Source organism: Lontra canadensis, unplaced genomic scaffold (genome assembly GCF_010015895.1).
Source record: "Lontra canadensis isolate GAN:19392208 unplaced genomic scaffold, GSC_riverotter_1.0 scaffold169, whole genome shotgun sequence".
In the NCBI taxonomy this organism is placed as follows: domain Eukaryota; kingdom Metazoa; phylum Chordata; class Mammalia; order Carnivora; family Mustelidae; genus Lontra; species Lontra canadensis.
The window spans coordinates 264,748-278,024 of record NW_022631163.1 but is presented as its reverse complement, the minus strand read 5'-3'; the positions used below and the strand labels follow the sequence as shown (position 1 = coordinate 278,024).

The 13,277-nt window shown below is 54.4% G+C and overlaps 1 protein-coding gene across 1 annotated transcript; it reads left to right on the top strand.

Annotated features, from left to right (window-relative positions):
- The first annotated feature begins 1,258 nt into the window (after window positions 1-1,258).
- SLC32A1 (solute carrier family 32 member 1) lies at window positions 1,259-6,190 on the top strand. The gene is made up of 2 exons (XM_032845806.1): window positions 1,259-2,016; window positions 4,275-6,190. Exons 1-2 carry the CDS (start codon window positions 1,624-1,626, stop codon window positions 5,460-5,462), a joined length of 1,581 nt encoding a protein of 526 aa, XP_032701697.1. The 5' UTR covers window positions 1,259-1,623; the 3' UTR covers window positions 5,463-6,190.
- Window positions 6,191-13,277: the final 7,087 nt, after the last annotated feature.

Here is a 13,277-nt window from a genome sequence, read left to right as displayed (position 1 = left end):
CCCTACCCCTACCCCCACCCTAGTCATAGTCGCCAGTCCTCTTCCACCTAGGCCAGGTCGCAAAGCTGCTGTTTACTGCTCAGATTCAAGAGGAGTGCCGGCGGGAGCCCAGCTGGGAACAGTCAGGGACCCATACCGAGCGGTGGAGCCTCAGAGAGACACAACCACAAAAGGGCTTACACAGGCAACCCACACGGGAACACTTATCCACACAATCCAACACACACAAGCTCGGCGCACTCACAGGCTCAAATGCGCACGAAACCACACATTTACAGAATAAACACGATTACCAAATCTCACCCTTGGAGTCCACTTAGATTCGGCCCATAGAGGTATCTGATAACAATATCGGCCTTTGTCTCGGGCTCGCTCTCTTATTCGGCGCGCACACACACGCACCCCACTCAACAGAAAAGGTCTAGGTTTTCACCACCGCCGCGAGCGCACCGCGCACCTCCGCGCTCGGGGCGGGTGGCGAGCCCGGCTTTTCCCCGGGGCGGGACTCCGGGTGCGCCCCGCTGCGGCGTGGACATTCGCAGACCCTCCACGAAGCTGTCGAGAGATGCCCGCACGAAGTCCTGCCTCCTTCCAGACTCCCAAACGAAAAGAAAGTGAAAGGCCAACCTTTCGTCTCCATTCTGCACACGTTTGGAGAGCGGTCGGTGGCGAGCGAGCCGCAGAATCGCTTCCATCGCGGCGTCCCTGGACGAGTTGAGACAGCCCAGTGACCGAGGCCGGGCTGAGCATTCTTGAGAGAGGTCCAGGACGGACACTTCTGCCTCCGAGGGCGGCTTGCGGCCAGGTCTCAGTGTGAGTAATGGGTACAGATCGACGCCCAGACGGCCCGCGCCGCCTGAAACAGGTAACTGTCCTGCTGCCTTTCCGGACGTCCAGACCAGTCCATGGCCAGAGGCTCCTGGACCGGAAGGCTCCCGGCCTCTGGAGGGGGTAGTCGCGGCCGCCAGACCGCGACAATCAGCAGGCTCCGGCCCCCTCCCTCCCAGTGGCGTCGAGGTGGGAAGGGCTAGGATCAGAGCTTAGCGCCTCCCCCAGAAATGCAGCACTGCAGCCCCCACTGCGCCCTCAGAGCCCCCTCCCGTGTGCGCTCCCTCTCGGTGCCATCAGGCAGGCGCCTTTCCCCGGCCCCCATCTCAATTCTCCGGAGTCCCTTCGCGCCCCTGGTCTCTTCTCGCTGCCCTCCTCCCCCCTACCCCCCACCGCCTCCGGGTGTTTCCCCTTCCCCAACGCCCGCCCCGCGCCTGATATCGAGGGGCGGGAGCGCCTTGGGCTGCGCACGGGTGGGGGCGCCGCACCAGCCTCGCGTAGCAGCTCTGACGCCGCTGCCGCCGCCGCCGCCCTCCGCAGCCCAGCGCGCGCCCCGCGGCAGCTCCGCAGTGCACTCGTAGCCGCCGCTCCGCCAGCCCCGCTGCCCGCCCGCAGGGTGGGCTCCGAGCGAGCCTCAGACGCCAGCCGAGGGGGTCATGAGCCAGAGCGCCCTGGGGCGCCGCGGGGAAAGCGAGCGAAGATAGCGGCCTCGCGCCCCCCTGGCCTTCGCCGCCTCGCCGCGCGTCGCCCGCGTCCTCAGCCCCTTCTGTCCTTTCCACGGACCCCGCCGCCGCCATGGCCACCCTTCTTCGCAGCAAGCTGTCCAACGTGGCCACATCCGTGTCCAACAAGTCCCAGGCCAAGGTGAGCGGCATGTTCGCCAGGATGGGTTTTCAAGCGGCCACCGACGAGGAAGCAGTGGGTTTTGCTCACTGTGACGACCTCGACTTTGAGCACCGTCAGGGCCTGCAGATGGATATCCTGAAAACCGAGGGTGAGCCCTGCGGGCACGAGGGCGCCGAACCGCCCGTCGAGGGAGACATCCATTACCAGCGCGGCGGTGGCGCGCCCCTGCCGCCCTCCGGCTCCAAAGACCAGAATCTGGGGGCTGGTGGAGAATTCGGGGGCCACGACAAACCCAAGATCACCGCGTGGGAGGCGGGCTGGAACGTGACCAACGCTATCCAGGTGAGCTCGGGATTCCCTGCTCTGTCTGCCCCCACCCTCCCCCTTCTCCCGCTCTGGAGCATCCGGCTCTTACAACACCCCCCCGTCCAGGTCCCCCCCAGGTCCTCCTCGCCCACGATCTCTGCTGAGAAATCCCCTCCCGTACCCCGGATCTCACCTTCCCCCACTCCTCCCAGCCCTGAGGAAGGGTGCTGGGGGGGTGGGGGATGCGTCTACAACACTACAAGCGGTGTCTCCCGCTCTGATCCGCACTGCCTCCCGCGGCTCCAGGCGCCTGACTGTTAGGCTGAGGTTTGGTCCCCGGCACTTGCCCTAAGACCCTGCAAACGGGAGGGAACCGGGAGGAGGGGAGCCGGGAGGGGAGAGGGAGAAAGAAAATCAGGATTGGAGGGAACAGTGTCTCCGGGGACTCCGGAATGGATTTACAGCTGCATGTTCAGGAGGAAAGGAGAGAGGGAAATTGCTGAGCTGGGAGTCCTCTCCCTTGACACAGGCATAGACGCACTTGCTCATATCCCCCTCCCCCACGAGCAAATGCCCGTCCAGGTGCACACGGCGTGCATCTATATATAGACCACAGGATTATCATCAAAAGTACCTTCACACACTCCCACACAAGCGCATACCTGTACATACCAGACACACACGAACCTTGAACATACGCCTGTACACAAGTACAGATTCATGCAAACAGGATCTAGCCCACTTTCCCAAGTGCAGCCCTACTAGGGACATGCAGGTGTACGCAAACATAAGCACATAGGTGATGTACCAATTACCACAATTAGTTTGTGGTACCTCCGTGCTCCCTGTGCACAGACTCACCCTTTTCGCAAGAAATCCCGGCTATGCCGCAAAGAGGCGACCGGCTTCTCCGCGTGTGACCCTGGAGAAGCCGCTTCCGGTTGTTCTGAACAGCCCCTTGGTCTCCAGGCCAGCCACCCCTTCACCCTACTCGCAAGGCCCCACTCCCCACCAGGCAGCGCCGGACTCCGCCGGGAGCGGGTTTGGAGTCTGCACAACGACCCCAGGAGCTGGCGAAGGCGGGCAGGCGGCGGCATGAGGGGAGGAGGAGGACCCAGCCCAAGGAGCCCCCGGGCCCTGTGGCTTGGTCCCCCAGGCGTCCCCGGAGCCCGCCGTCGTTGGGGCGCACAACAGGGATCTCCCGGGAGCGAAAGGCCTAGGAGGGTTTGCTTTGGGGACCCAGGCCGCGCAGGGCACTGCGCACTAAGTGGTCCGACCCGAGGCGCCTCCCGCTCCTGGGCCCTGCGAGGCGGCTGTGCGGAACCACGGGCAAGTGACCGCGGCCACCTCCTTGCCACCCGCGCCTTCGCCGGGGGCATCTTTGAAGACCCCCGTTCCGTAGGCCCGGAGGGAGGCCAGGGAGGGAACCTGGAGGCCAGGAGGCCGCGGGAACCCTGGATTTCGTTAGCTTTTCTTCCCTTTGCAGAGTCTAAACCCTCCTTCCACGGTCCGCCCGCCGGAGTCCGCAGCTTGACTCCTTGATTTAGATTTTCAGCCACTCGTGCCCCCCCCCCCGGGGCCCCTTATCCTGCTTGTCTCTACCACTCTCGGTCCCTTCCTTAGGCCCCAGCCTCTCCCACCCTACCGAGGCCTTGTCCTAGGACTCCCACTCCGTGCGCCTCTGGCCTCACTTCCCCAAAGCCTTGGCGAGCATCCTCCATACCCGCCGTTCTTGCTTCCCTCTGCTTCGCGTTCGCGCACCACCAGCCCCTCTTCCGTCCTACCCTAGCTCTTTCTCCTCCCACTGCCGCTTTCGTGTTCCCTTCTCCAGTCGGCCACAGGCCCTCATTAGCTTCCCCGTACCTCATTCCAGCCCCACCTTAAATCCCGTGCCCCTTCTTCCTAATGGCTCAGGCCCAGCTCTCTACCTTTCTCGGAGCCCTTTTCTGGCCACAACCGCTCTGGCCCCTTCTCCATATACCAGGCCCTCTTTGTGGCTTGACCCCACACTCAGCCTCCTCCGCACCTCCCAGCCGCAGGCACACCTTTCCCTTTCAGTTGCGGCCTTGAACATCTCCCTCTCCATCTCTGACTCGACTCCCAGGCTTCTCCTATTACGCCTCGGTGCACCCCATTCCAGCCTACTCTTAACATCTCCTCCCCGCGGCTTAAGCCCAGATGTCGCTCCCCTTAGCGCCCCCTTGCGGCTACAGCCTTAAGCCACGCCCCCAGGTCCCCTCCGGCAAGGCTGCGGTCGCTGAGCACGCGGGTCTCGCTGCCTTTCCGCTCCGCAGGGCATGTTCGTGCTGGGCCTGCCCTACGCCATCCTGCACGGCGGCTACCTGGGCTTGTTCCTCATCATCTTCGCCGCCGTGGTGTGCTGCTACACCGGCAAGATCCTCATCGCCTGCCTGTACGAAGAGAACGAGGACGGCGAGGTGGTGCGGGTGCGGGACTCGTACGTAGCCATAGCCAACGCGTGCTGCGCCCCGCGCTTCCCCACTCTGGGAGGCCGCGTGGTGAACGTTGCGCAGATCATCGAGCTGGTGATGACTTGCATCCTATACGTTGTGGTCAGCGGCAACCTCATGTACAACAGCTTCCCAGGGCTGCCCGTGTCGCAGAAGTCCTGGTCCATCATCGCCACCGCCGTGCTGCTGCCCTGCGCCTTCCTTAAGAACCTCAAGGCGGTGTCCAAGTTCAGCCTGCTGTGCACTTTGGCTCACTTCGTCATCAACATCCTGGTCATCGCCTACTGCCTCTCGCGGGCACGCGACTGGGCCTGGGAGAAGGTCAAGTTCTACATCGATGTCAAGAAGTTTCCCATCTCCATCGGCATCATCGTGTTCAGCTACACGTCCCAGATCTTCCTGCCTTCGCTGGAGGGCAACATGCAGCAGCCCAGCGAGTTCCACTGCATGATGAACTGGACGCACATCGCCGCCTGCGTGCTCAAAGGCCTCTTCGCGCTGGTCGCCTACCTCACCTGGGCCGACGAGACCAAGGAAGTCATCACGGATAACCTGCCTGGCTCCATCCGTGCTGTGGTGAACATCTTCCTGGTGGCCAAAGCGCTGTTATCCTACCCGCTGCCCTTCTTCGCTGCTGTCGAGGTGCTGGAGAAGTCGCTCTTCCAGGAGGGCAGCCGCGCCTTCTTCCCCGCCTGCTACGGCGGCGACGGGCGCCTCAAATCGTGGGGGCTGACGCTGCGCTGTGCGCTCGTCGTCTTCACGCTGCTCATGGCCATCTACGTGCCGCACTTCGCGCTGCTCATGGGCCTCACAGGCAGTCTCACGGGCGCCGGGCTCTGCTTCCTGCTGCCCAGCCTCTTCCACCTGCGTCTGCTCTGGCGCAAGCTGCTGTGGCACCAAGTCTTCTTCGATGTCGCCATCTTCGTCATCGGTGGCATCTGCAGTGTGTCCGGCTTCGTGCACTCGCTGGAGGGCCTCATCGAGGCCTACCGAACCAACGCGGAGGACTAGGGCGCCAGGGCTCCGGTTCTCCCGCGCACTTCCCACCCTCCCCTCCCACCCCCACCAGCCCTGTGCGCCCTGCCTCCGCGCTTGGGAAGCCGAGCTTTAAACATCTCTGGTTCCTAGTTTCTGATTATCGGGGATGGGGGGGTGGGTGGGAGGGGATAGGAATCCACAATCCATCGCGTCTGCGTTTCTGTTGTCCTTTCCTTTCCACAACACCCTAGTTTCTGGGGGAGGCCGGGGCGAATTTGTGGGCCAGGCTCTCTGTCCTTGCCGCGGGGACCCTGACTCTTCGGTCCCAGACACCGAAGCGGGTAGGGATGGGAGGGAGAGGGGTCGCAGCTCGCAGGCGCAGAAACTTGACCTTGGGGGGACATTTCACAGCCATCCAGTGCTCGGAATCTGCAGCGTCCAGCCATTTCCAGCAAGAGGGCTTCCCATTCCAGAGACATTTCAACCCTGCGGAGGGAAAGGCTGGCCGGGAAATCCGTTTCGGGCGGGCAATTTCCTTCGGCAAAGCAGGGAGGGGAGAAGCCGAGGCAGGGCCGGCTTGCCTGCTGGTTTTCAGGAATCCAAACTCATCTCGTGCAATTTATCAGGTTGTGGAACTGTTCTACTGTGCGTGTGGTGTGCTCGTGGTGAATAAGATGAAATGTATATCAGAAAAAAAAATCTATCTCTAATTTAGAGTGCGGTACATAATTATATCCGCAAATAAAGAAGAAACAAAGGCGCTCCCGCGTTGCGTCCGTTCTGCATTTTTGCGCTGCCGGAGATCCCAAAGCCCTGTACCGCGGGGGAGCTGGCTCTGGCCAGGCTGGGTGAAGCAGGTGTGGGTGGAGGAGCACCTGTCATTAAAGGGTTCTGGGAGAGCCTGGAGGAGTGAGGAGGATGGTCTTCACTAAGAGGAAGCTCTCTAGGTGTTTGTGGGAGGCAGGGGAAGGAGCATGAGGTGCTCCCAGCGGCTTCAGTGTGGTCTCAGCGGAGCAGCCACCAGCACAAGATTTGTTCTGAATCCCTCCTGGGGTTGGATCCGTCTGAGAATTCAGGGGACTCTCTCAATCTCCAATCCCCAGGGTGGAGGGAGAGACAATTAACAAGGGCATGCAGAAATCTACACTTGGCTGTGACTTTAAAGAGAACTATAAGGGAAATCAGCAGCAGATTGTGTATTTTCTTGGGCTCCCAGGGCCAGGGGTCAACCTGGCCTCCCAGGCATCTCTCACCCGGGAGAACCCTGCTCAAGTCCAACCAAGCTGAGGTTTACACGGCCACAGTGAAGAAATCTGGCTGTTTAGAATCAACAGTCTGAGTAGTTTGGGTCCCAATCTTCCCTCTTCTTGAGCAGCCTGTTTGAGATTTTTTTTTTTTTTAACTACCTAGAGGATCCAGTCCTTTTTTTGGTCCCCATCCTGACTTCAGAGCATCAGTCCCAGACCCTTTGGAGAGGGTCATAGTTAGACTTAATAGATGAGGTCAAGGGGCACCTGTGTGGCTCAGTGGGTTAAGCCTCTGCCTTCAGCTCAGGTCATGATCTCGGGGTCCTGGGATCAAGCCCCACATCGGGCTCTCTGCTCAGCAGGGAGCCTGCTTCCTCCTCTCTCTTCCTGCCTCTCTGCATACTTGTGATCTCTATCTGTCAAATAAATAAAAATCTTTTAAAAAAATAGATGGAATGCAGGAAGGCTGGGCCATTCCTAGGGTCCTCAAGGTGAGAGAAGCCATGTGGGAGGTTTTTGGTCCCCACCACCAAGGCAGAGGACTAGTTCGGAATAATTTCTCTAGATGTGATCTGTGCACAAGGAAGAACTGTGAGACTGCCTAAGAACAATGTCCATTCTCCCAACCCCCCTGCAACAGCTGTGTGTGCGCATGTGTAGGAGATATAAAGATCTGCGTGTGGGGTGGGGGGAAGGCTATATCTGTGTCTTGTGAGAGCCTTGATGAATGTGTGTGTGTGTGTGTGTGTGTGTGCGCGCGCGCGCACGAAGAGCATCCACATTGGCATGCCTACGACAGAGGTGACCTCTCTCCACCTGGTTCTGCAGCCATAGAGTGAAGAGGGGGTAAGATCCAGTCCTGTCTGCTGTCTGAGGTTCTGACGATTTAATTGGGTCATTTGAGATGTCCGGCTGTCAAATGCCTGATTCCCCATTGTCACTATTGTCTGTTATCCAGGATCCAGACCTGGCCAGAGAATCCTCAGTTTCCAGCTTCCCTAGGCTTTCTGATGTCTCCTAGGCCTGGAAGCTGACCGTCCCCCTTCCCAGCCTGCCACTTCTCCTGGGCCAGTGCACGGACCCTGGGATGTGCTGAGTCTCAGGGCAGTCAGTAGTCTTTAGAAAAAGCAACGGCTGCAGTGGAAGGCAAAATGGGAGTGTCACGTGCACCAGCTCCATCCTTCCCGTCTTTAGAAGGACAAATGAGACAGTAGGAAGGTTCTGGATGCAGTGGCTGCCCCCTCCATGGATTTGCCTAGATCCATGCCCCTGCGTCCTGCTCCCAGCTTTGTGCTCAGCTTACAGGAGCCCTGGTCACTCTGCGAGAGTCCTGAGGCTGGCAGGGCAGGAGAACCAGCCTCCTAGGTGCACCCTCCTGGGTAGTACCTCCATTCCAGACTCACATTCAGGTTGCCAGGAGAAATAGGGAGCAAGTAGCTGGGACCAATCGCCACACCCCTGCCCCCAACACAGCAATGTGCGTGGGTGGAAGTTGAAATGAAGGACTCCAGTTGTGCTTTGGGTCCACAGGTCGGGCACTGTCTGCATCTGAGGGAGCGCCAGTCTGAGTCTGAGTCTGAGTCTGAGGCTTGGCCTAATGAATCCTCAGTAGGGGGTCGAATTGAGAAGGGGGTGAGGGGAATCCCCCTCTGCCCACCCCCCCCACCCCCAGGGTGCCCATTAGTACCCACCAGTTCTTAGCATGGATCCTGATGAACAGCCCCCCGCACCCCCCCACCCCTGCCCAGTCGTGGACACTGATCATCTGTGTACCTAGCTAAAGGAAGGCCTTGGGCCCCTGGCCTGGAACCAAGACCCTTGTCCCCAGAGGAACTCAGGAGTTGCCGCCACCCAGTCCAGAGATGGCCCTGCCTCGCCCCCCAGCGGTGAGAACGCAAGCTGCCAGCCCTCAAAGAAAGCTCTCCACTTTTAAGCTCTTGCCTGCAGAGGCCAGTTTTCTAAATGTTTCTCCCCTCTCCACCATCCCCACTCCCCTACACCCAGTTGATAATCACTCTTTATCTCTAGTGCTTTATTTTAATGTCCTCTGTACTTCAAAATGGGCTTTTGATAATTTTCCCCTCAAATATAGAAGGATGCTCTGTTATGGAACATGTTTCATTAAATGACATGTCTTATCCCAGGGACTGATCTGTTCTTGCCTTAGGGACTTGGGAGGGAGGGAGCCAACCAGGCTCATAGGGACCAGTCAGGAATTTGAGAAGATCCTTGATTTTCTGTTGGTGGGAAGGAAGGATCTCAAGGGCAAGGGCCAGAGAGAGGCTTCAGTCAAAGAAGGGGCAGACCAGCTAGAGGGCTTAGTCCTCACTGCCAGGGAGGATGTGATGGGAAACCCAGACCTGGACATCCAGGGATTCAGGAGAAGGAGCTGGTTTGACTGCAGAGAGCCAACCTTGGGTGTCCTTCTCCCTGCTTTTATATTTTTCCTTTTCAACATTGTGAAAAATTTCAAGCATACAGAAAAGGTAAAAGAATTCTACACTGACAGCCCACATGCCCACCACCTAGACTGAACAATTAACATCTTTATAATGCTGAAATAGCCATCCCATACCTATCCGTTTATCCATCTAGCAATCTACCTTTAAAAAAAACACATGATTCAAAGTTGCAGACATCAGTGTGTGTTCCTATTGCTGAAGCAGGCAGGATTAGTAACAGTGATGTTCAGAGAGCACAGGACCGGTAGCAGCACAGCGCTCAGCCATGCTGAGTCTGAAGCAAAAGACAGTATCGGCAATGATCCAGTCTTGAGTTCAAATTTTATTATTTTGTTCATGTCATTTTGAACATTATAGTTTAGTTTTGAATTTTGATCTTGAAGAGTTTAGTTTAAAAGTTAAAAAGTTTAGTTTTAGTTTAGTTTAAACTTTGAGTTTAATTGTTAAGATAGTTTATTAACTATCTTATTGAATTTTTTGCACCTTCTTAAATTTTGTTCTCTGAGCAAATGCTAATCTCAGTGAGGTAGGGGCTTGGGAGATGAGCTCTTCTTCCTAGAGGTTTGGATTGAGTCTGATCAAGGGCCTGGCTGCGACTGATCCCACAGTGATGTTGTGGTTGCCATCTCTGCCAGTCATGAGGGCCGGGAAGGACGAGGACAGAATAGGCCTCTAGCCAGAAACACCCAGCAGGATAGTCCAGCAGTGCTGAGGGCCAAGCTCAAGGTAAGTGGTGGTGGCAGGCAGGGGCCGGGTGCGGGGGTTGCGGGGAGATTTAGACTTCCAGCAACTACCAACAAAACTCTGTGGGTGGGATGGAAACAGAGTATACAGATGTTATTAGTTATGATAAGGTCATACTGAAGTGGGATGGGCCCTTAATCCAATATGACTGGTGTCCTTGTAAGAGGAAGAAAAGACATACACACAGAGGGAGAATGTCATGTGGCAGTGGAGGCAAAGAGGGGAGTGATGTGTGTATAAGCCGAGGACTACAAGCAGCACCGGAATATAAGATAAAGGCATGGAACAGATTTTCCCTTGGAGTCTTCAGAGAGAGCATGGCTCTGCCAACACCTTGAATTGGGACTTCTGGCATCCAGAACTACGAGAGAACAAATTTCTTTTGTTTACAGCCATTCCAACTAGTGGTACCTTATTGTACCAGCCCTAGGAAACTAACACAGTAGGCTTCTGATCATTTTCTTCTAGTCATTGCCATGGGCAAATAATCACAGCCATAGATTTTTTTTTTTCATTAGACATTCTTGTTTTATTTTTTATAAATTTTTAAAAAAAATTTTAATTTTTTAATTAACATATAATGTATTATTAGCCCCAAGGGTACAGGTCTGTGAATCGCCAGGTTTACACACTTTATAGCACTCACCATAGCACATACCTTCCCCAATGTTCATAACCCAACCACCCTCTCCCACGCCCCTCCCCCAAGCAACCCTCAGTTTGTTTTGTGAGATTAAGAGTCTCTTATGGTTTGTCTCCCTCCCAATCCCATCTTGTTTCATTTATTCCTTCCCTACCCTCCAAACCCCACATTGCCTTTCAACTTCCTCATATCAGGGAGATCATATGATAGTTGTCTTTCTCTGATTGACTTATTTCACTAAGCATAATATCCTCTAGTTCCATCCACGTCATCGCAAATGGCAAGATTTCATTTCTTTTGGTGGCTGTATAGTATTCCGTTGAACATATATACCACATCTTCTTTATCCATTTATCTGTTGATAGACATCTAGGTTCTTTCCATAGTTTGGCTATTGTGGACATTGTTGTACCCGAGTTTTCGCGTCCGAGAGACCACCAAGGAGCCAACACCGTTGCAATCACATGAGGGTTTATACGACAAGCTTAAGCTTGGGCCCAAGTATACCCAACACAGAGGAGTAGGGACTTGGACCCCAAGCTTAGTTAAGGCAGGGGTATTTATGGGTTCCTATTACTAAAGCAGGGTGGGGCTTCCTGTTACTAAAGTAGGGTGGGGGTCTCTGGAACCAAGCAAGGTGGGGGTCCTTAGAACTAAAGTAAAGTAGGGGAAAGTCCAGCCCTTGGGCACGGGGTCTGAGATGGCTGCTGGAGCTAAGATGGCTGTACTTATGCTAAGGCTAAACCTGAGGTGGGATGGCCTTAATTTTTCTCAGCCTCCACAGACATTACAGCCATAGATTTTTGACTAGTGCTATGTTGTGCAACAGAGTAGCCCCTAGCTACCTATGGTTATTTAAATTTAAATGTAAGTTAAAATTAAATAAAAGAAAAAAATCAGCTCCTCACAGTTGCACCACTCACATGTGGCTCATGCATTAGACGCTGGAGACTGTAGGACATTTCCATCATGGCCAGAAAGTAGTATTGGACAGCATGGGTCTAGTGTAGCTGTCAGTGTTCTCCTGCAATAATGCTGCATGGAACCCAGAATTTCAGCGGATGATAAGGACATTTGTGTTGTTGCTGTTCATGGGTCCACAGAGCAGGTCAACTTTAGGCTGCAGGTCAGAGCTGGACTTGGCTCCAGGTTGCAGTTTGATCTTCGGTCTGTTCCAGGGGTCTTCCATCCTCTTTAGACTCAGGGCATGTTCTTCTCATGACTGACAGCAGGAGTGCAAGAGGGAGGCTAAACCACAAAGAACATTTAAAGCCTCTGCTCAGATGACATTTGATTATCCTTGGCTAAACGCAAGCCACATGACCAAGCCCAGCACCAACCCATAGTGAGGCCCTACAAAGTTACATGGCAGATGGTATGGATTCTAATCCTGTTTTAATATGGGCGTGAAGAACTGGGATCAAGAGTCCAGTCTACCTTACTTATATGTAGTGTTGTGATTTTTCCTGAAAAAGTAATTCATTCACATGGCTAAAAATGTGTTAAAGTATGCAGTGAAAAATTTTCCCACACCTGATCCTCCCACCTTGGCTCCTCCCTTTATGAGTTAACTCAAATTGGTTTCCTCTCTATCTGTATGAAAATACAAGCAAAACCATATGTATTTGTCCCCTCTTGTAAAGGGAGTTCACTATACACTGTACTGCCTTCACTTATTTCTTTTTTTTTTATTTTTAAAAAATATTTTATTTATTTATTTGACACACAGAGAGAGATCACAAGTAGACAGAGAGGTAGGCAGAGGGAGAGGGGGAAGCAAGCTCCCTGCTGAGCACAGAGCCTGATGCAGGGCTGGATCCCAGGACCCTGAGATCATGACCTGAGCCGAAGGCAGAGGCTTAACCCACTGAGCCACACAGGTGCCCCCACTTCTTTCTTTTAAAAATAAATCTTGACTATGTGTCCATGTTAGCATACATAGATGTAACTCTTAAACTTACATTCACTTACATTTATTGTTCTCTGTCTTCTGCTTATTCCTGCTTTCACAGGTCAAGGATGGGTATTTTCAGATACCTGAGACAATGGGTTTGTGTTGGAAAGCAATGCCCTTAATCTGATTTTGCCACTAGGCTCTAGGTTCTCAATCTGGCCTAGAGGGGTTTCAGAGATTTTGAGAAATTTTTAAGGTCTTATCTTTTGCTAAAAGTGTTTATTCAGAGCCATTTTTTAAAAAGATTTTATTTATTTACTTGACAGAGATCACAAGTAGGCAGAGAAGCAGGCAGAGAGAAAGGAAGGGAAGCAGGCTCCCCACTCAGCAGAGAGCCTGATGAGGGGCTCGATCCCAGGACCCTGGGATCATGACCTGAGCTGAAGGCAGAGGCTTTAACCCACTGAGCCACCCAGGCGCCCCCAGAGCCATTTTTATAATTAACTTGCTTTTTTCTGTCAAAGTTACATGTTCCAGAACTGGAAGCGTAGAGTCAAGATAGCTCTTCTAAACCTTTGTTATCTTTCTATCTGGGGGAAACTGGGTGGAGGAGAGCTTGTCATTACTTTCAGAGCTAAAACTGGGAGGGGGCATGTCACATTATCGACGCTCCCACCCCCACCGGCCAGAATTTAGTCAAAGAGTCGTACTAGACTCTTTGGGAGTCATACTCCCTTGCCTGGGAGTTACACCACTAAACGGAAGAGAGAATTTTCCATATATAGAATCATTTAGTCCTTTTCTCAGTCTTTGAGGTCTCAGTGAGAGAGCACCGTCTGCGGGAGTTAATAAAGAAAT